This window comes from Cricetulus griseus, chromosome 4 (assembly GCF_003668045.3).
Source record: "Cricetulus griseus strain 17A/GY chromosome 4, alternate assembly CriGri-PICRH-1.0, whole genome shotgun sequence".
In the NCBI taxonomy this organism is placed as follows: Eukaryota; Metazoa; Chordata; class Mammalia; order Rodentia; family Cricetidae; genus Cricetulus; species Cricetulus griseus.
In genome coordinates, this window is record NC_048597.1 from 5,420,955 (window position 1) to 5,440,535 (window position 19,581).

Here is a 19,581-nt window from a genome sequence, read left to right on the forward strand (position 1 = left end):
ATTTTACTTCATCACACAACCTCTTCCTAACACCAGTCTAAGTGAAATAGAACACGGATTCTTTGAGTGACACCTGCACAGAACCGGAAACTGAGCTCTAGTCCCTGCTCAGGGCTGGTGAATGGCTGGCTGGCTGGCTGCAGAGCTTGGGACCCCATGAGGCATTCCAGAATCCACCTCATTTGGGTCACTTTTGCCAAGAGAAACGGAACATGAGGCGACCGTGGCCTTTGTTGAGGACAATTTCCTTGTCCGTTTATTCAGCTCTTAGATTTTGTGGCATTTTGCGATGTCCACAAGAACAATGTCAGAGAGACAGGGTCTGATTTTCATCTGGATGCTGCCATTCACACGCATTCTTCTTACTTTCGGCTCTACTCCAGATATCCACGCTCCAACTTCCCACTGAGTTCAACTCAACCTTTCGTTCACTGAGGCTCTTTGTGCTTAAATGCCACCAGGTGCTACAGGCTGGGCCGCCACTGTTCCAGGAAAGGGTACTCCCCCAAATCATGGACAGACAAGTAACCAGATGATCCAGAAATGCCTGGAAAACTCATGGCACGTGACCAGGTTCCTTCTCGGTCACAGTGGGACTGAAAGCAAAATTGGTTGGTAGAATCTGCCCTTCAGAAGCTTGCAGGTGAAGATGTGATCCATTATAGCCATTCTTGGCTAAGCTAAGTTGGGAGATGGCGAGTCCTGAAATCCAGCACTCAAGGTCAGAAGGAGCAGGGTAACAGCAAACCAAGAGATCAGCCTGGGACTCTCGTTCAAAACCCCGTCTAACGCAGATCCAGGATGGCCTCTGGTGAGGTTTTCAGGGGTGAAAAGAGAGAAAAAACGGTCCTAAGAGCTCTTGGGGGACAAAGGGTGAGGCGGAGCTGCTGGAAACTGCACAGATATTCCCTGCAAGGGTGGCAATTATTCTGTCACAAAGTCTGGATGGGCCTAGGGAGGGCATGTTGTAGGGGGGTATTTGGCATCCTAACTTTGCCCTGCAAATTGGGCAAACACATGCATACATTTGACCCTGAGCCTCCCACCTAGGAACTCAGCAAACACTGAACACACTGGGAAGCTATCAGCACTTTGTTGAGAAAAAAAATTAAGGAAATGGGTCTGTGCTCGGGTCAGAATGTCACGTAAACTGAGAACACAGTTGGAAAATCCAGGCTGTCCTCAAAAATCATTTTACTTTTTTTATGAATTTTACGCTATGGATTTTTTACATTTGCATTTTCTAAAAATTCCTTCTGAATATATTGTTTCTCTCCTTTAAGTCATGCCTACTTCTGCCTCTGCTTCTGCTTTACCCACTTACTCATTGACTACCCGTGGGAACACATACAACAACCCATATCTATCTAGGGCTCGGGGCTTACACTCCAGATGAAGAAACAAAACAGAAACCCGGAGACCACAACTATGACTGCAGACAACTGTTTCCAAAAACTCAGGAATCTTGATGGGCCAGAGAGATGATTCAGTTGGTAACTGCAAGGCCAGGGACCTTTTTGGATCCCTAGAATTCAAATAAAAAGATGGATGTTGAGGAAAATGCCTGAAACTCCAGCCCGGGAAGGTGAAGGCAGGAGAATGAGTGGGGCTCACTGGCCAGGCCACCCAGTCTAGCTAAGGTAGTAAGATCCAGGCTCAGCAAGAGACCCTGCTTCAAAAAAAAAAAAAAAAAAAAGGGACTAAGGAAATCACCCCGTATCAACCTCTAGCCTCAGTGCCCACATATGGGTACATGCACTTGTACACACACACACACACATGTACACACACTACACACTCACACACACACACCACACTCACCACACTCACACACACACCACACACTACACACACACTAACACTCACAACACACTCACACACAGAGACACACATACTACACACACACCACGCTCACACACTCACACATACCACACACTATACACACTCACACACACACACACCACACTCACACACACACACACACTCTCACACACACACACCACACTCACACACACACACACACACACACACACACACACACACACACACACACACACACACACACACACACACACACACACACACACACACACACACACACACACACACACACACACACACACACACACACACACACACACACACACACACACACACACACACACACACACACACACACACACACACACACACACACACACACACACACACACACACACACACACACACACACACACACACACACACACACACACACACACACACACACACACACACACACACACACACACACACACACACACACATCACACACACACACACACACACACACACACACACTCACACACACACACACACACACACACACACTTGCTAGGAAGGCCACTCCCACCAGTGAGATATGCAGGGTGCCAATGCTCTTCCATTTCAAGCACTTCAACAATGGGGCTTCTGTGTTCCCAGAACTGGAGATGGACAAGATAACATCAGGCGAGCAGGGAGCTGAGCATTGGTCTTACCCCCTCATCTCCATACTCCCTGGACTGACTGGGAGAACACCCAGCATAATGTCTCCTTTTCAACTTCAAATCCACAGTGTTTAAAGGGATTCTACCCATGTCTGGGTAAACTGGACCGATTGAGTTTCAAAAGAAAAATATAAAGGCGATGTTTATGTTCAGATGTCAAGCCCTGTGTGAGCAGAGCTGGTGAATAACAGTCCACACGGTAATGAACTTGTCCATGCTCCCATCAGACCAGCATTACTCCCCAGACAACAGCGACGGTGGGGAGAGGCTGAGGGGGCGGGGACTCTGTTATTTCTTTTGGAAAAGCTTTCTTAATTGGGTATGTGTTCTTTTCACACTGCTATAAAGATGATGGGGATTTGTCAAGGGCAAGGGCAGTCATGGGTCTAAAGTCGGCTGCAGCTTCTTTCCATGGTCATTTGAGGGTGTCTCCAATTCACAGATATTGTCCCTCGCTGTCCAGTGGCTGGCTGGGCCATGTGCACCATATTTGTTGATCTTAGTTCCTCAGAATTGATGCACGGTTAAGGTGACAGGAAAAACAAAAACAAAAACAAAACAAAACAAAAAAAACCCAGCCCTGTCTGAGCTCAGGGATGTCTCCTGTGGCTGCCACCATGGATCTGTGACCCCCTGCAGCTTTGGTTAAAGGTGTTGCTTGCATGTGTGAACTGGAAGCCATGTGAGGACTGACAGCCATAGAGGTTTGCCTTTGTTTTATTTTGTTTTGTTTCTTTCACATTCCCAAGAGCTATCTGGGAAAAGTTTGTAACTGTCGTTCTAAGAAGATGCCCATCCTAAAGGTACTTCGAGCCCAACAATGAACAAGATCAAAGCAACCAGAAATGAGTTCTCAGGTGTGAGAAAGGAAGGAACAGTAGGCTGCCCAGGGTTTTGCAGTCAGTGGGCCCCAGAAAGGAAGGACCTAGTACTGAGTAACAAATCCCATCCCTGCTGAGCATTCTGGGGGGCAAGCACAGGTTCCCATGCATACAAGGCAAGCAATTTGCTCATGAGCATCTCCCAGCCTGGTGGTTTGGGCCTTAAATGTTCCCCAGAGGCTTTGTGCACTAAAGGCTTGATCCTCAGCTTGGTGCTATTGACCTGAAGTTCAAAAAAAAAAAAAAAAAAAAAAAGGTGGAGCCTCTTGGGATGCCTTGAAGACATTTAGGGAACACCTCTGCAAGGGACAGGGGCATTCTAGCCTCTTCTCTGTCTTTTTTTCCTAGCTGTGAGGTACTGACTTTGCTCTACCTGTGTCACCAAAGCCCAAAGCATGGAGAGAAACCTTTAAAACTCTGAGCCAAAGTGAACCTTTTCTCTTCTGAGGTGATTGCTGAGGTAATGTGTTGGGGGCATATATTTTGGAAATCTATTCCACCCCTCCACGAGTTCTGGAGAGACCAGAATTTCTATTGTCTTTTAGATGTCAGCTAATAGCTGCTGGATGTCCTGTCCTCAGTGGAGAATGGCTCCTATCTAAGTAACAGTAGACTTGGGCTAGGGTGAGTCTACACCCACCCAGAATGCCAGTGAGCTGTGTTAGTGTGGGGTGCCTGAAGGCTTGAGTCGTGCTGCAAAGGGGTATCTTTCGGATTAAGGGAAATACTTGCTGTCAGCCCTTTATACATGATAATAGGTGTCTTCTGCCATTGTCCCCACCTTTGGATGGTTACTGAAGATGATGCATCAATAAACTGGACACCTTTAGTATTAACTGCCCCTGCCCTCCTGTTCTGATCGGATGTCTCTGTCATTTCTTTAACGTCACTGGATAGCTAGCTTCCCCTCATCCATACTCCCCCACTCAGGGTCAGGCTTGGGGTTGTTCAGCAGGTTCTGACTGCAGCCCCAAAGACATCAGTCTTCAAAAGTAATGCAAAGTTAACTAATTTGGACAACAATGGAGAAGCCAGAGGGCAGGGAGTGGCCCAGCTTGATGCAGGAAGCAAGCACCCCAACCCAACAGCAGCCGCAGGGAACGGCCAAGTACCATATGCATCAGCGCACGAGCAGGGTCAGGAGAAAGCACAATGTCTCGATCTGAGGAATTCCTAAGAGAGGATGATGGGAAGTGGTTGGTATGGGGATGTCACACTCACTGAAGCAGGGGCTCATGGAAGATGAACCGAGGAGGACAGGGGCCATATAGTAAAGGGACCAAGAAGAAAGGAGGAGGGGGGGAGGGATGGTGCAAAGTCCTCCGAAGGGGCTGGGGTCATACCCATCATACCTAAGGTAAGAAGAGGCGGGAATGAAAAGTAAGCCGGCTCACGTTTTCCAAGGGTAGAGCTGCCTCACAATGACAAATAGGGACTGTCAAGTGCAGCGCTGTAATAATAAAACAACTCATTCTGTGGGAGCCGAGAGAACCCGGAAGAGAGCCAAAGACACTGCATGTGCGAGGCATACAACCTTTCTGGAAATGCTCGGCTCCCGTTCACAATGCCCAGTGACAGGTGGGAGGCGTCCTCCTACGCCCTGATGAGAGAGATAGTGATCCAGGCAGCTGGTTGGGTCTGGATTGGGTATGAAAGGACTGCACATAAATTCTTGGTAGGATAAACATGCTACTTCCAGGCTCCGCCCTTTTCCCCACCTGTTGGACACCTGGCTTTGGAAAGGTGGGCAGAAAGATGCCGTATGCACACAGCACAGCACAGCACTGAGGAGAAAGAATCAGCATCTGTAGACCAAGTTTATGGAGTTTTCCCCCTCTAGAGTATCTGTGGTTATCGAAGATGTAGGTATTCCCACAGCAGACAACGATGGTATCAGATGGCAGCAACAGTGACGATGCTGGCATGAGATAGCTTTCCTGTGTGAAGTCCAGGGCCTGTGTTTTTCACTGAACACTACAGCATAAAGATACTTTTGCTCAGTTGAGCCAGCTGTGGTATTGCACGATTCTAACCGTAGCACTTGGCAGGTGGATCTCTGTGAATTTGAGGCCAGCCTGATCTACACAGGGTGCCAGGACAGCCAGGACTACACAGTGAGACTCTGTCTCAACCAAGAAACCAACAAGCAAAAGCTTCATTGCAACTCACTATAAACGTTTGGCTAGTAACTTCAGATGATATTTCTCTTGTATCATATATGCCATAATTTAATTATTTTCCTGGGTTTAGGCATCAAGATTTTCATTTCATTATCCCACATAAAACCGTAAAGAGCCTTTACATCCTAGACATTAGACTTTAGACTTTAGATTTCTCTAAACCCAGATCCTCTCCCTGGAATAGATTTCTCGGAATAAAATTACATGTCAAAAGCTAGAGGCATTCTAGAGCTTGACAAAGTGGCTGAGGGTGTGGAGTCTGCCACCCACACGCGGACAGCTCCCTAGCTGTCTTGTCAACAGGAGGATTGCCCTGGGGTGCTGCAGGTAGACCCATGGGAGGGCCTCACTTGTGGCCAATTGTTCCCAGGAACACATGGAGGCTGTGGTCCTTAAAAGTGACCAGATGAGGAGGACCACAGATGCTTGCCTGGCTGTCTTCTTGCTGTAGGTCAGCAGCCTGGCCAGGCCCTTCCGGCTTCCTTCGCCCTCTCCCCCACCGCCTCCTGCGGACTCACACCTGTCAAGCTGGTGGGTGCAACACTATGAAAGTTCTCTGAGCACTTCAGGGCTTGCTCGCTCTGGGACAGAAGGGCAGTTCATACCGGCCAGCCTGCCGATGAGGTTTGAAGCTGGTGCCAGGCCTGGGGTGCCTCCAGCAACTGACTGCCCACAGCCAAGCCCCCTCTGCACTCTCCACCCAGGACTAAGCATCCAGTAAGTAGATTCTGAGTGCAGCCCTGCTGAGTAGTTGCTGGACCACAGAGGCCCAGCAGGATATTAAGGGAAAGGAATCTGGAGAGGTTTTGAGCCATCTCTGAGGTGACTATGTTTGGAACTGTTTAACGGGGTATTAGTCCAGTGTTGTCCGGGTCTGTCCTCTTGATTCTCCTACAGACTATCTGGCAGCCCTGAGCCCACCTGCCTGATTCAAAGTGCTCCCCACCTTTGGTGCTGGGTGCAGGGTACAGGGTGGGCTGGATGACCTCGGGGACCTGGGCTGGCGAGAGTAGGCGGGGCGGAGCGGGACTGGACTCTCCCCCACTCCATCCCCCCAGCCTCCTGGGCTCTGTGAGGCTCCACCCGCCCCAAGCCGCACTGCACAGGGCACCCAGGACTTGAGCCCAGACTCAGCCAGCGCCAAGAACTCTGCTGGACACCCGGCTCCCTGAGCTTCGGTAAGTCTGGGGCTCCTGCCTCTGCAACAGATGCCCTGCTGGGACCATGTCTCAGTCTTGACCTACAGATACCCCTCATACTGGGGGTGTAATTCCACCCCTAATCCAAGCTCCTGTCAGCCTGTCTTCACTTACCGGAAAGTCATAAGAAAACATTTTGCTTTTATTATTAACTCATAGGCATTTGGAGAAAATTTGGAAAATACCTAAAAGCATAAAAAGAAAATTAACCTCCACCCCATTCCTCAGGCTCAGAGAGCCCAGTACCCCAGCCCAGCAGTACTTGAAGGCGCAGGAGATCACAAGGAGATTGATTTTATTTTTATCACTTACTTGATTATTGAATTATTTTGATCAGGGGGGTTTCCATGGGAAAGGCTTGGAGAACATGACTGGTAGCTGATCGTGACTGCAGGGATGAGGGAAAGGGGAACTTCTAGAAGAAAGCTAGGTGACAGCCTAATCCCTGACCCCTCTCCATTGAGATCAAGAGCGCTCGTTGGGTCATCTAGGGTGCCCCCACCCCGGTTGTTCGGATGTCTGTGCTCTGATCGCTCACTGCAGCACAAGAAGTCCTGCCCACCTCCACGGAGGAAGACTAACTTCCCTCTGTGTTCGGGGAGATGGTCCCTTTGCTGACTTCACAGGCGCTGCTTGAATTCTTGGGGGTGATGGAATTTCAGGCAGTCTTGACTGGGGCCAAAAACTTCTGCCTCCCTTGCCTGTTTGGTTTTCCCAGCAGGTAAGGAAGGTACCCTAAATTCCCAAGGAAACAGCCCAGCCATCACCCACAGGGCTTGCATGTGATAGTGGACTGGGAATGAATCCCAAATAGAAAAGCACGAGGTCCTCAGAGAGGTTTGGCACTCGTGTTATCTACATCTCCTGCGTGGTCTCCTTCTGGGCGCTGGGAGGACCTGGGAGGCATCCATGCATTCATGCATGCCTGCTTCTGATGAACGATTACTGCATTCCCACCAGATGCAGCCTCCTTCCAGCTGTTTCAGATAGAACAAAAAAACAGCACACACACACACACACACACACACACACACACACACATACACAAATACACACATGCACACTCACATACACAGTCACACATACACACACACCACACACAGTCACATACAAACAGTCTCACACACTCACACACACATACACACATATACACACACACAGTCATACACATACTCACATACACACACTCACACACACATACACACACATACACACACACAGTCATACACATACTCACATACACACACTCACACACACACACACATACACACAACACACCACACACACAGTCACACACAGTCACATACAGTCACACACACCTCACATACACACTCACACACATACTCACACACATACTCACACATACTCACACATATAACACACACAGTCACACACACTCACACACACTTTCACACACACTCATACACACATACTCACACACTCACACACATACACACACAGTCACACACACACACACACTACACACCACACACACACACACACACACACACACACACACACAAGACCCCTGCTTTAAAAGTTGGCCTTTTGGTGGGAAAAACAAGCATTTGACAGTCAGCATAATACTAGGAAAACTATACCATACGCTGATAGCTTTCAGTCAATACTACAGAAAAATAAACAAAGGAATGTAGGGTAAGGGACAAAAGTGTATTATCAAATAATTACTGGTAGACTTAAATCTTTTTAGAGATAAGGTAAGTTTCAGATCCATATACAGCAATATAGGTAATAAAAGTTGCATCATGCAAAAGATTTCTAAAAATCTAAAACTAATATAAATTTTAACAGGAAAACATTCTGCATTGCCGGGCTTCCCTGTAATAATCTAGCAGACCACTCCCAGAATGCAATGCACTTACTCACTGACTACAGTGGTATCGACTCTAACTCTGAGCTATCATTTACATAGTAATTCCTTCTTGAAACAGTCTAAATGCTGGAGTAGGGGACAGATGCAGATAACAGTCTATAGACTTGAGAGGCTCCTGGAAGGAAATGCCCAGACATCCTTGCAAACTGCTCCAATTATGGGAGAGAGGCTGGCACCATGAGGGGCTGAAACAGGGAAAGCTGGGTGGGGTTTTTACAGTTGTCATTCCGTCTAGCCTTTGGGGACTTGTAGCACACGACCACAGTGATGTCCTACGCATGCTCCTGAAGACATCAGGGGCAGAGGCCATGGCTCGGTCATCTGAAGCTGCATCCGACCTAAGCTTTTAGATGGGGAAATTGAGGCTCCTTGGGTTTACTTAATTTGCTGAAGGTACAGTTCCTACCTCCTTCATTCTGAATGATTCAGCTTTCATTTGTTCTTTATCCAAATTTCTCGCACCCCTCCCTTGTTGAATCTTCCGTGTCTGCATTTCCATTCCTCAGACCACTTTTGTCTCACTCTCCGCAACCCTTACCCTACATTCCTTTGTTTATTTTTCCGTAGTATTGACTGAATGCTATCATAGTACAGTATAGTTTTCTTAATCATTGTGTTCACTGCTGAATATTTATCTTTTCCACCAAAAGTTGAACTTTTAGAGCAGGGGTCTTGTGTGCCTGGGGAGTTCTGGGGATGACAGGGGAGTAGATGCCAGATTCAGAGGCTGCAGCCCACATGCCACCAGGAGGTGGTGGATAGCAGCTTCCCTGCTTGAGGATAGTAGTTCTGGGCCTCCACACTTTGTCCTAATTCCTTGAGAAGCCCTGTCTGCCTCAGTCCCCAAGGGAAGGAAGGATGGGAGACCGAGGCCACGCCAGCTTGCTGCCTGTAGAGTACCATGTGTTTCTCAGAATTTGGATGTGGGGTTGAAATGAAATCACAAGCAGAAGACACTTCTTCCAAGGACAATTGATATAAATTCTAGGCCCAGTCAAGGTCACAGTCACCCAAATCAGGACTGTCTAGAATCACTTTTGCTCTCAGTCTGCTTCTTAATACATAAGGCCAAATGCTTCTGTGACTCAGTCCTACGTCTTGCTTGAGGAGTTTGCTTTCGAGGAAAAGCTTCAGCAGCCTTGTCAGTAAGAACAAGAATGTACCCACCCCATTGAGATAAGGAGCAGCCAGGGGAGGGCTCTGGTTCACCCAAACCTGAGAGGGGCAGGAACCAGACCCCAGCTCTGGCCATGGCCCCCACCTCTCCTGGAACCTAAACTGCTAGAAAAGCAAACCTCAAATCCTCAGAAGGTTGCCAGAGCTGGGAAAGCCTTTGTTCCGGAAGCTTCCAGACTGTTATCAGTGCTGATAGGTAACCTAGCAGGAGCACGTGGGGTGGGGACAGGAATGCAGACGGGGTACACTGGGGGACACACAGGATCCACTTACAGCTAGCTGTTCAGTTCTGCTCCATTTCCCAGAGCCCTGAGTCCTGAGCAACTCCCAGCAGGCCTGCAGCTCTGGGTCTGAGCTTTCAAGGAAAAAAGCACACTTGTACTATTCTAACTGCTTCAAGCTCAAGCATCTGCAGACAGTAGTAGAAGTCCCAGCCAGTGCCAGTGTGAGAATGTTCCACCCAAGTGAGCCCCGTCTGGCTATGTCTGAAGCTGGGCATTCCTGGGTCCTACTGTTGCTGCCTTGACAGCCTGTGCAGTGTCAGGGACTCAGACCAACAACGGTCCTCTCAGGGCAGAGCTGTCTGTGGAGAACTTAGATGGGGCCAATGTCTAATAGCTTAGGAAACGTTTAAGGGCAGAGCCAGTCCTCACACGTGAGACCCAACTGGACCTGAGAAGCTGCTGGTTCCCCAGTTCTTTGAGTCTAAGGTGTCCATCTCCTCTCTACAAGGCCCTGGGAACTCTGATCTCTGTACCAATAAAATGGGAGCTGGTAGCTAAAAGATTACATTTCAAGTGTTTTGATAGGAGGGAGAACCTTGGGTAACTCATCTCAGCACTGTGAGGCTGTTTTCTGTAAATCAAAATTGTTAGACCAGTTACTCTCAACACCTGTTGGAGTCCAACATTCTTGACACCAGAGCTACCCGGCTGTGGGTGCCCTGACACTGTGATGGAAGTCCTACCATAGTGAATTACCTACAGGCTTTGTGGGGTATAGGGAGGGGCATTTAGCAAAAGCAAAGCAATGCACTCATGTAAAGTACTGTAAAGGGCTTTTCTGGCCTAGCACAAAGCTAGTCATAGTGAAAGATGCCAGGGTAAGTTAGTACATGCATACTTTGTGGAAAAGCATACAAGACCAGGAAAGATCTGGAAAACAAGGAAGATAGCAACACTCGACCATGGAACCATGCTTTGCATCTTAGACAGTTAATTCTGCCAGGTGTTCTGTAGAGCACACCAGTCCGTTTCTAAGTTCCCACTGCACAGCCCCGATGCCGCAGACCTGACTGTCAGTGTCAGTCGGGAATACAGAGCTCTGTTTGTGACAAAAAGCACCTGGGCTCAGTAACACAGGGAATTCATTTCCAGCTGGCCGTGAGCTCGTTAGCTAGAGTGCTTTATTTGTATGTATGATGCCCTGGGTTTACTCCTCGGCAGGCATAACCTAGGAGTGGTGACATAATAGGACCCCAGCACTGGGGAGGTGGAGGCATGACCCTTCAAGGGACTACAGTGTGGACTACATGAGATTCTCGGGAGACAAATCCCTTCTTCCCATCCTGGAAGCTGAAAGGCCAAGGCTGACACCTGACCAGAGCCTTCTTTCTATCTGTGCCATCCCACAGTGGAAGGGGAAAGGAAGTAAGGGAGTTGGGGCTAACAGCCCGGAACTCATCCCCACCGCCATTTAAAGCCCCATTTCTCAGCACTGTGTCGCTGAGAATTCTTTCCAGTGCTTGACCTGGGGACACATTCACGCCACCACAGGAAGCTTTTTAAAAGTCCATTGTCAGGCAGGGACCCAGAGCTGCACCATTAACATCTCCCAGGTGGGATCCAGAGGTCATTATTTTCTGAACTCTCCACAGGGCTTCTCAAAGATAGTGACCTGGTACCCACAGCGGCAGAGAGAGCTCCCAAAACTCCCATGGCACCTAGCAGGCAAATTCCCAGTCCCACCTGAGTCTTAGGAGACAGAAACCCTGTGGGGGGACCCAGCAATCCGCAGGTCAGCAGGTGCTTCTCAGACACGCTAAACCCCTAAACTCTGACCTCAGAAGGAACGGAGGGTAGTGTGGTTCCGGGGGGATTTGAAACAGATGTTTAGGGCTGATTCTTCCAGCCGTGGTAATTTCCATCTGGTTTTAAGAAACAGGTCTTTTCAGAAAAAAACCACAAGTATAAATTAAATACAGAATTGACTCTGAAATTAGTTTCCTGTGTAGAGTTATTGATTCTAAATCAATTAACATTTGAAGTCCCCAGTGTTGCCTGCCATCACCCACACAGGCACAGGTCTGTAAGAGCTCCCTGATGGTAATTGGTAACAGGGTTGTCTGTCAGTGTGGTCACTCTGGGATTTTGGAAATACAATTATACCATTGGCTCGATGCCTGCTTTTCTCTGCAGGAGGGGCCTGAGAATTCCTAAATGGTTTCAACTTCTTTAGGCAGAAATCACTGAGCTTTGAGTTTTGATCTGTTTCTAGCTGACTCCCGCCTGTTCCTGTGGTCAGAATGGGGCTAGGTTTTTTTGCTTTGTTGGGGAATTGGTAGTTTGGTGTCCTTTCAACCCCCCCCCCATTCGGCCTCTGCACATACTCAAATGGCTGGCAATCAGAAAGACGGGCTTTGTTTCTCATTCACGACAGCTCTTTCTCCACAAAGTGTAGGAGAGAGCCACAGGGGTCAACCATGATAAAATGAAACCTAAAACCTTTAGCCACATATTCTTTGAGTGCAGCTTCTAAGTGAGGCAGAAAACCCAACGACCTCCTCATGTCAGTCATGTTCTATGACCATGACAAGCACTAAGAAAGCAGTCTGGAAGGACTTGTTTGGGCTGACACTCAAAGGGTTCGATCCTCTGTTGCTTGGCTCTGCTGGTTCTGGGCTGTGGTGAGGCAGAGCAGCATACAGTAAAATAGATCTGCTCACCCTGCTGCAGCCAGGAAGCAGCGAGCAGTATCAGGAAAGGGCCAAGGAGAATGCAGACCTTTCGAAGACAACAACCCACATTTGTCACCTTAGCCTCAGCTCTGCAGGTCCACTGCCTCCTGTTAGTCTATTCAAACTCTGAATCTATTATGGATTTAACCATCAATTAGGTCAAATCATCTCTGGAAAGGTCCTCACAGATGTGCCCAGAGGTGTGCTTCACCAGTATCCTAGGAGTCTCTGAATCCGGTCAAGGTGACAGTCAAGATCAACCATCTGCATTCATACTCAGGACCACTAACTGTCAATCCAGCCCTGCCACATTCCATGCCTGAGCACTGATCCAACAGCTTGAAAACAGTGCTGAGTTGTTCCGTTTTACGGAGAGGAACATGCACAACAAAGAGGGGTTGAGGAACATTCCTAGAACCCTGTGTCCATGAAGTTTCGGAGCCAGAATCCAGAGCTGGAGGTGGGAGCCCAAAGTCTGGAACACCAGATCCTCAGACTGGAGTGCTGGTAAACTTGGCAGGCAGTACGAGGGCCGCCATGTTGTCTGGTAGGCCTTTCCACTCCGTGAATGCAGCTGCCCCTAGGGAGACATCCACGGTGAAACAGACTCTCCTACTCTATTCTCTCAAAGATCTGAGCACCGTGCCTATGCAGTTTATGAGGAATATTGCTTGGTTTGGGTCATGGTTCTGAAGATGTTCAACAGTGTGGTGCCCTCATGTGTTTCCTATCTGGTAAGCACCTTGTCCTACGTCACAACACGGCAGAAGGTATCACATAGCTAGACAGAGCAAGTTCACCATGGATAACCCATTATATCTATGAATAAACTCAAGGATAATAAAGCCACTCCCTCAATAACATATCCATCTATAAGTAGATTCAGTATCCTTATGACACAATTATTTTCCAGTGGTCTTGTTACTCAACACGGTTACCCTGAGACCCAAGTTTGCAACGTGTGGCCTATAGCAACCACTCATTGCGTGTTCCTTCCAAAGGTGACTGACAGTGCCTCAGTACGAGTCGTTACATAAACCACTGTAGTTACTTTTCTGTTGCTGTAACAAACACTATGACCAAAAATGACTTATGGAAGAGTTTCTTTTGACTTACAGTTGCAGAGCCCATGTGGCGGGGGAGACGTGGCAGCAGACAGCCAGGACAGGGAGCTGAGAGGTCACACCTTCATCTGCAACCACGAAAGCATAGAGTGAGCTGCAAGTGGGCGGGACTGTAAGTCCTCAAGCCCTCCTGAAAGTTCTACAACTTCCCACAAGGGCACTACAAGCCCAGGGCCAAGCGCTCAAATACAGGAATATATGGGGGCGATTCCCACTCATCACCACAACCACCAGGAACTAGTGTGGCAATGTATAATTAATTTTCTTTTGTTTATTATTTATTCATTATTTAAGAGACAGGACCCCACTATTCCCGGATGTAGGCCCCGGATGTAGACTCATGGGGATCCTCCTGCCTCTGCGTCCCAGGAGCATTTTTATTTTCTAAGTTTTAAAAAGGCACATTTATTGACTTATTTGCTTTGTATTTGTGTGTGTGTGTGTGTGTGTGTGTGTGTGTGTGTGTGTGTGTGTGTGTGCCTGTGTGTGTGCCTGTGTGTGGGAGGAGAGAAGACAGTTTGCAGGAGTCAGTTCTCTCCTTCTTCCCTGTGGGTCCCAGGGATGGGACTCAGGTCGTCAGGCCTGGCTTTCACCAGCACTTTCACCCAATGAGCTATTTTGCCAGGCTATCTGCTTTGTTTATGGAGTGGCCGCCGTTGTGTCCATCTCTGTGGGGAGTGGGCAGAGAAATGAGTGTTTGACATGGACATGGTTGACTATAAGGAAGGGCACACAGCATATGAACGACCATAAAGATAGTGATAAGGGAAAGAGGAAAGAGACCCGATGAGAGACATGACCCCATACCAGTTACAACACACAACATAGCAATATGCAGTAACATATATGGATGAAACTCATTCCAATGGCCATCTACCAGAGAGGGCGGTGGGTAGAAGAACTACAGTGAATCAAGTTGTCAGTTGATTGACCAAGAGTGGCCAATGAGACTTCTGATGGTGTACACCACAGGAGCACGCTTGTCCACTCCCCTGTAACCTAAGACTCTAAAACACTGTGAGCATGGGTGAGAGGTGGCCAGTTCATACTATTTGATTTCAAGTTACATTTTCATTTCAGGAATTTTGCTCTACATCTGGGGAAAGCTTGAAACCCAGGATGATCCTGTCAAACTCCACGACTGTGATGCCCTTTCTGGCCACACTGTGGCGGGAGACAGCTCAACAGGGAGGCGATGCATCCGGCCTGGCTCGCAGGTCTCAGCTCCGAGATGACAGCAAGCTGGAAGCACTGTACATCCTCATGGTGCTGGGCTTCTTTGGCTTCTTTACCCTGGGCATCATGCTGAGTTACATCCGATCTAAGAAACTGGAGCACTCCCACGACCCATTCAACGTGTACATTGAGTCAGATGCCTGGCAGAAGAAAGACAAGGCATTCTTCCAGGCTCGTGTTCTGGAGAGCTGCAGGGCTTGCTATGTCATTGAAAACCAGGTGGCCGTAGAACAGCCTGCCACACACCTTCCTGAACTGAAGCCTTTGTCATGAACCCCATAGCTCATTAAGAATAGACAAGCCCTGCATATGGCAATCTGGTCCTTCTGGTCACAGACCTGTCATAGTCTTTATTGTAGGGGTGCCACTGGAGTTTTTGCTACTGAAGCATTGAGGGATGAATTAATAATACAAGTTTTCTAGAATCACATTTCTTCTATAGTAGATGATCAGTTAATTCTGCAGCACCTACCCTTGTCTTTTGAAATCGAGCAGAGTCCTCAACAATTTGCCCTCTGAGAATGCAAGCCCAGTTTTTCCGAAATCTCTGGACATTGGCAGGGTCCCGTGACTAAGTTCTGGTTAGAAGATACGGACATGAGGAGTCCAGTTGGTAATAGCTTTTGAAGAGGGAAGGGTGTGCCCTCTTTCTTCCTTGTCCCCCTAAGGACACTGATACACTTGAGGCAGCTCTGACAGAAACAGCAATCCACCATCCGGTGACCTGTCACCTTCCTGCACTGCCCATCTGTCACGGTCATAAGAAAGAGTCTGCGTCCCACTGTTCCTGCAGCCGCTACTTACTGTTAAGTCAAAGAACCAGTAGCCAAACACAGTGGCACCTTGGTGCTTGTCCCTTTGTTCACAACTGTGACTCTCCTCCTTCTGCTCTTATGTCTCCCACTCTCCCCTTCTGACACAGCTTTCCTGCATTCCTTACACACACACACACACACACACACACACACACACACACACCTCGCAGTTCAATCTGGATAGAAATTGCTTCTTATAGGGCTGGGACAGAGTAGGAAAATGACCCCTTCAGAGTAGATACCATGTAGATACCAAGGTGTGCAGTTATCACTGGAGAGAAAGTGGTCACCCCACCATCCCAAAGGGCCCAGGGGAGGTATATGTGTGGGCGCTGGCACACATGGGACAGATGTAGCAAGCCTTTGAGGTGACAGGTTTGACTTGCTGAATGAATTATGTTCCTAAAAATAACCCGTTGAGGTTCCAGCCCCCAGTGCTAGCGACTGTTGCCTTGTCTGGAAATAGGGTCTTTCCCAACCATCAGGTTTCAATGAGCGATTGAAGGGGGCCCTACTCATGCCCTTATAAGAAGAGGGACCCTGACACACATGAGGACTTATGAGATCCTGTAGACAGAGATTGGAGGGATGAAGATGAAGGCCAAGGAGAGCTGAAGATGGATGGCCCCTGGGGACAGAAACAAGGAACAACTCCCTTTGTCAGTTTTCAAGGGCAGGAGGCCCTCGCAAGCTTTCCTTTCAGACTCCGGCCTTGAGAACATAGGACAATGCCTGCCTGTTGCTTGGTAGACTTAGATAAAGCAGTCTAGCCAGCTGATGCAGTATCTGGTGCCCCTCCCACATCCAACCAGAAGGAACTATGGGAGTGGAGTGGAGAGGGGTGGCACCAGCGTGGCTGTTCATAGCAGACAGACAGATATCTCAGGCCATCTGCCCTGAGAGCATGGGGAACCAGCGCTCCGAGTGCCAGCCTTCCCCGGCTGCCACCTGAGAGGCAAGGACCTTTTGTACCACACACCCTGAAAGCTCACCTGCCTGGCAATCCTGGAGAGCATGAAATATTTCAATGAGACCCGAGTTTTGGAAAACTGGCAAGATGGAGGTGATCTGAGTTTGATCCCCAGAATCCCTGGTGGACAAAAAAGACAGACCGCAGAAAGTTGTCCTCTGACCTCTACATGACGCACAGTACACACACACACACACACACACACACACACACACACACACACACACACACACACACAGACACACACACACACAGACACACACACACACACACACACACACACACAAAATCATACACATACAAAACAATAAGAAAGATTTAAACACACAATCTAATGAAAAGCACCCCCCCCCCAGGCAGCACTGACTGCCCTCCAGTAGATACATTTGGCTCAGTCTGATTTGATGATCACAGCTCTCATTTCCCACAAATCAGTGACTCCCATGTTAGGGGTGGGGTGGTGGACATTTCCGCATCAGAACCCTGACATGGATTACCCCTGAATTGCTACTGTCCTTGAATAATTATTTGTGTCCCAGGGCCCTTTGAATTCCAATAAATGCTGGACTCCTCCCCACTCCAAGATGCTCACAGACATTTTCCCTGCTGTCTTCAGAGTTCGTGAGCACCTAGAACAGCTGTGGCCACTGCATCCATGGCCACTGTGTGAGCCAAACTCTGCTCTGAATGGATCCCTGTTGCCCAGACTGGAGGGAAGGCTTGGAGAGGGACCCAGAGTGCTTGTGACTAGCTCGTGACACAGTGACCTTGATATTCCTGGCATACAGACATCCTGTCACCAGCTCTTTTCTCCACAGGAATTCCTGTGCCTTTTAAGGCAGGGAGATCCTCAGGCCTTGGAGCTATCGCCCTTGGAGGACTGGGCCTCACACTTACTACCCAACTGCAGACTCCTTATCTCTCCCCAATTCTGGCCCCTTCATTTAAAAGGCAGACAGGAAGAGGCAAGTAAGAACTGAACTGAGCCTTGAAATGCTACCTGCCTGTCATGCTGTAACATCTAATTGCAAACACACAGAGGGCTGTCATAGTGTAACATATGATTGCACACACAAACACAGAGGGCTGTCATGCTGTAACATCTGATTGCACACACACACACACACACACACACACACAGGGCTGTCATACTGTAACACTGATTGCACACACACACACACACAGAGGACTGTCATGCTGTAACATCTGATTGCACACACACACACACACACACACACACACACACACACACACAGAGGGCTGTCATACTGTAACATCCGATTGCACACACACAGAGGGCTCTCATGCTATAACATCTGATTGCACACACACACACACACACACACACACACACACACACACACACACACACACACGGCTGTCACAGTGTTGTGCAGGGACCACTCTCAGCTCTTCATAGATTCTCAGTCAATATTTTGCACACACTGTTTTTGTTAGGACAGAGCCTTTTGCCGTGTTAGCATTTTTTAAATTAAAGCTTTTATATTTTTGGTTGTGAGCCTAGCCTTTAACGACTGAGCCATCTCTCTAGCCCTAAATTAAAGCTTTTAAAACATGATCTTGTGTGATTTTTTTTTAAAAACCAGATTTATCTGCTTTAGTTTTGTGTCTGACTGTTTTTCTGCATATATGTAAGGGTACTTGGTGCCTGTGGAGGTCCGGAGAGGGTGTTGGATCCCCTGGAGTTATGGATGGCTCTGAGCTACCATATGCATGCTGGGAACTGAACCCAGGTACCCTGTTGAGGAATCCATGCTCTTAACAGTAAGCCATCTCTCCATGCCCCAGGGCTGCTGTATTTGTGATACTTTGGAAGAGGAACAGATATTTGAGGGGCTGCATAGGCAGCCCCAGCAGCCGTGGAATACGTGTGAGACTGCCTGAGGAAAGTTAAGTCAGCCATTAAGGCACAGTGTGTCAGGGTGGAGAATTATGAATCCCTCTGGTCAAAAGTGAGGGAGCAAAGCCCCAGAGAGATATCAGTCACCCATGGAGCACCGTTCCCTCCTATGCTGGTTGGTATTTTTTTTTTTTTTCTTTTTTCAAGCCAGGGTTTCTCTATGGCTTTGGAGGCTGTCCTAAAACTCACTCTGGAGACCAGGCTGGTCTCGAACTCACAGAGATCCGCCTACCTCTGCCTCCCGAGTGCTGGGATTAAAGGCGTGTGCCACCAACGCCTGTAGGGAGAGACCCTGATTACATGTACTGCGTGTCACAGGTAGAAAAGGTTGAGAGAGTGCCAGGCATTCTCTCTTCTCTCTCTCCCTCCCTCCCTCCCCCCTCTCCCCCTCTCTCTCTCTCTCACACACACACTCCCTCCCTTCCTCTCTCTCTCACACACACACACTCTCTCTCTCCCTCCCTCCCCCCCTCTCTCCCTCCCCCCCCCTCTCTCTGGGGGTTCAGCCAGCTTTGGGAAGCATCTCTTCTCAGAGTGCCAAACCTGGTTACTGATTCCTCGTGTGAGTATATATTTCCCAATAAACTGCCAGCTAATAACCTATCTCGGTTCCATTCGTGTTCCCCATTAAACACCGGCACTGGTTGGTAGTTTTGTCAACTTGATACAATGAGGGCAGGGGATCTTGAACTGAGAAAATG

General features: G+C 48.5%; 1 protein-coding gene across 1 annotated transcript; it reads left to right on the top strand.

Moving 5' to 3' along the window:
* The first annotated feature begins 15,023 nt into the window (after positions 1–15,023).
* Positions 15,024–15,887, top strand: Kcne1 (potassium voltage-gated channel subfamily E regulatory subunit 1). The gene has a single exon (XM_035444307.1). The coding sequence runs from the start codon at positions 15,058–15,060 to the stop codon at positions 15,445–15,447; it is 390 nt and encodes a 129-aa protein (XP_035300198.1). The 5' UTR covers positions 15,024–15,057; the 3' UTR covers positions 15,448–15,887.
* Positions 15,888–19,581: the final 3,694 nt, after the last annotated feature.

Coding starts and splice junctions, on each gene's coding strand:
- Kcne1 (XM_035444307.1), top strand. CDS start 15,058: ATGATCCTGTCAAACTCCACGACTGTGATGCCCTTTCTGGCCACACTG.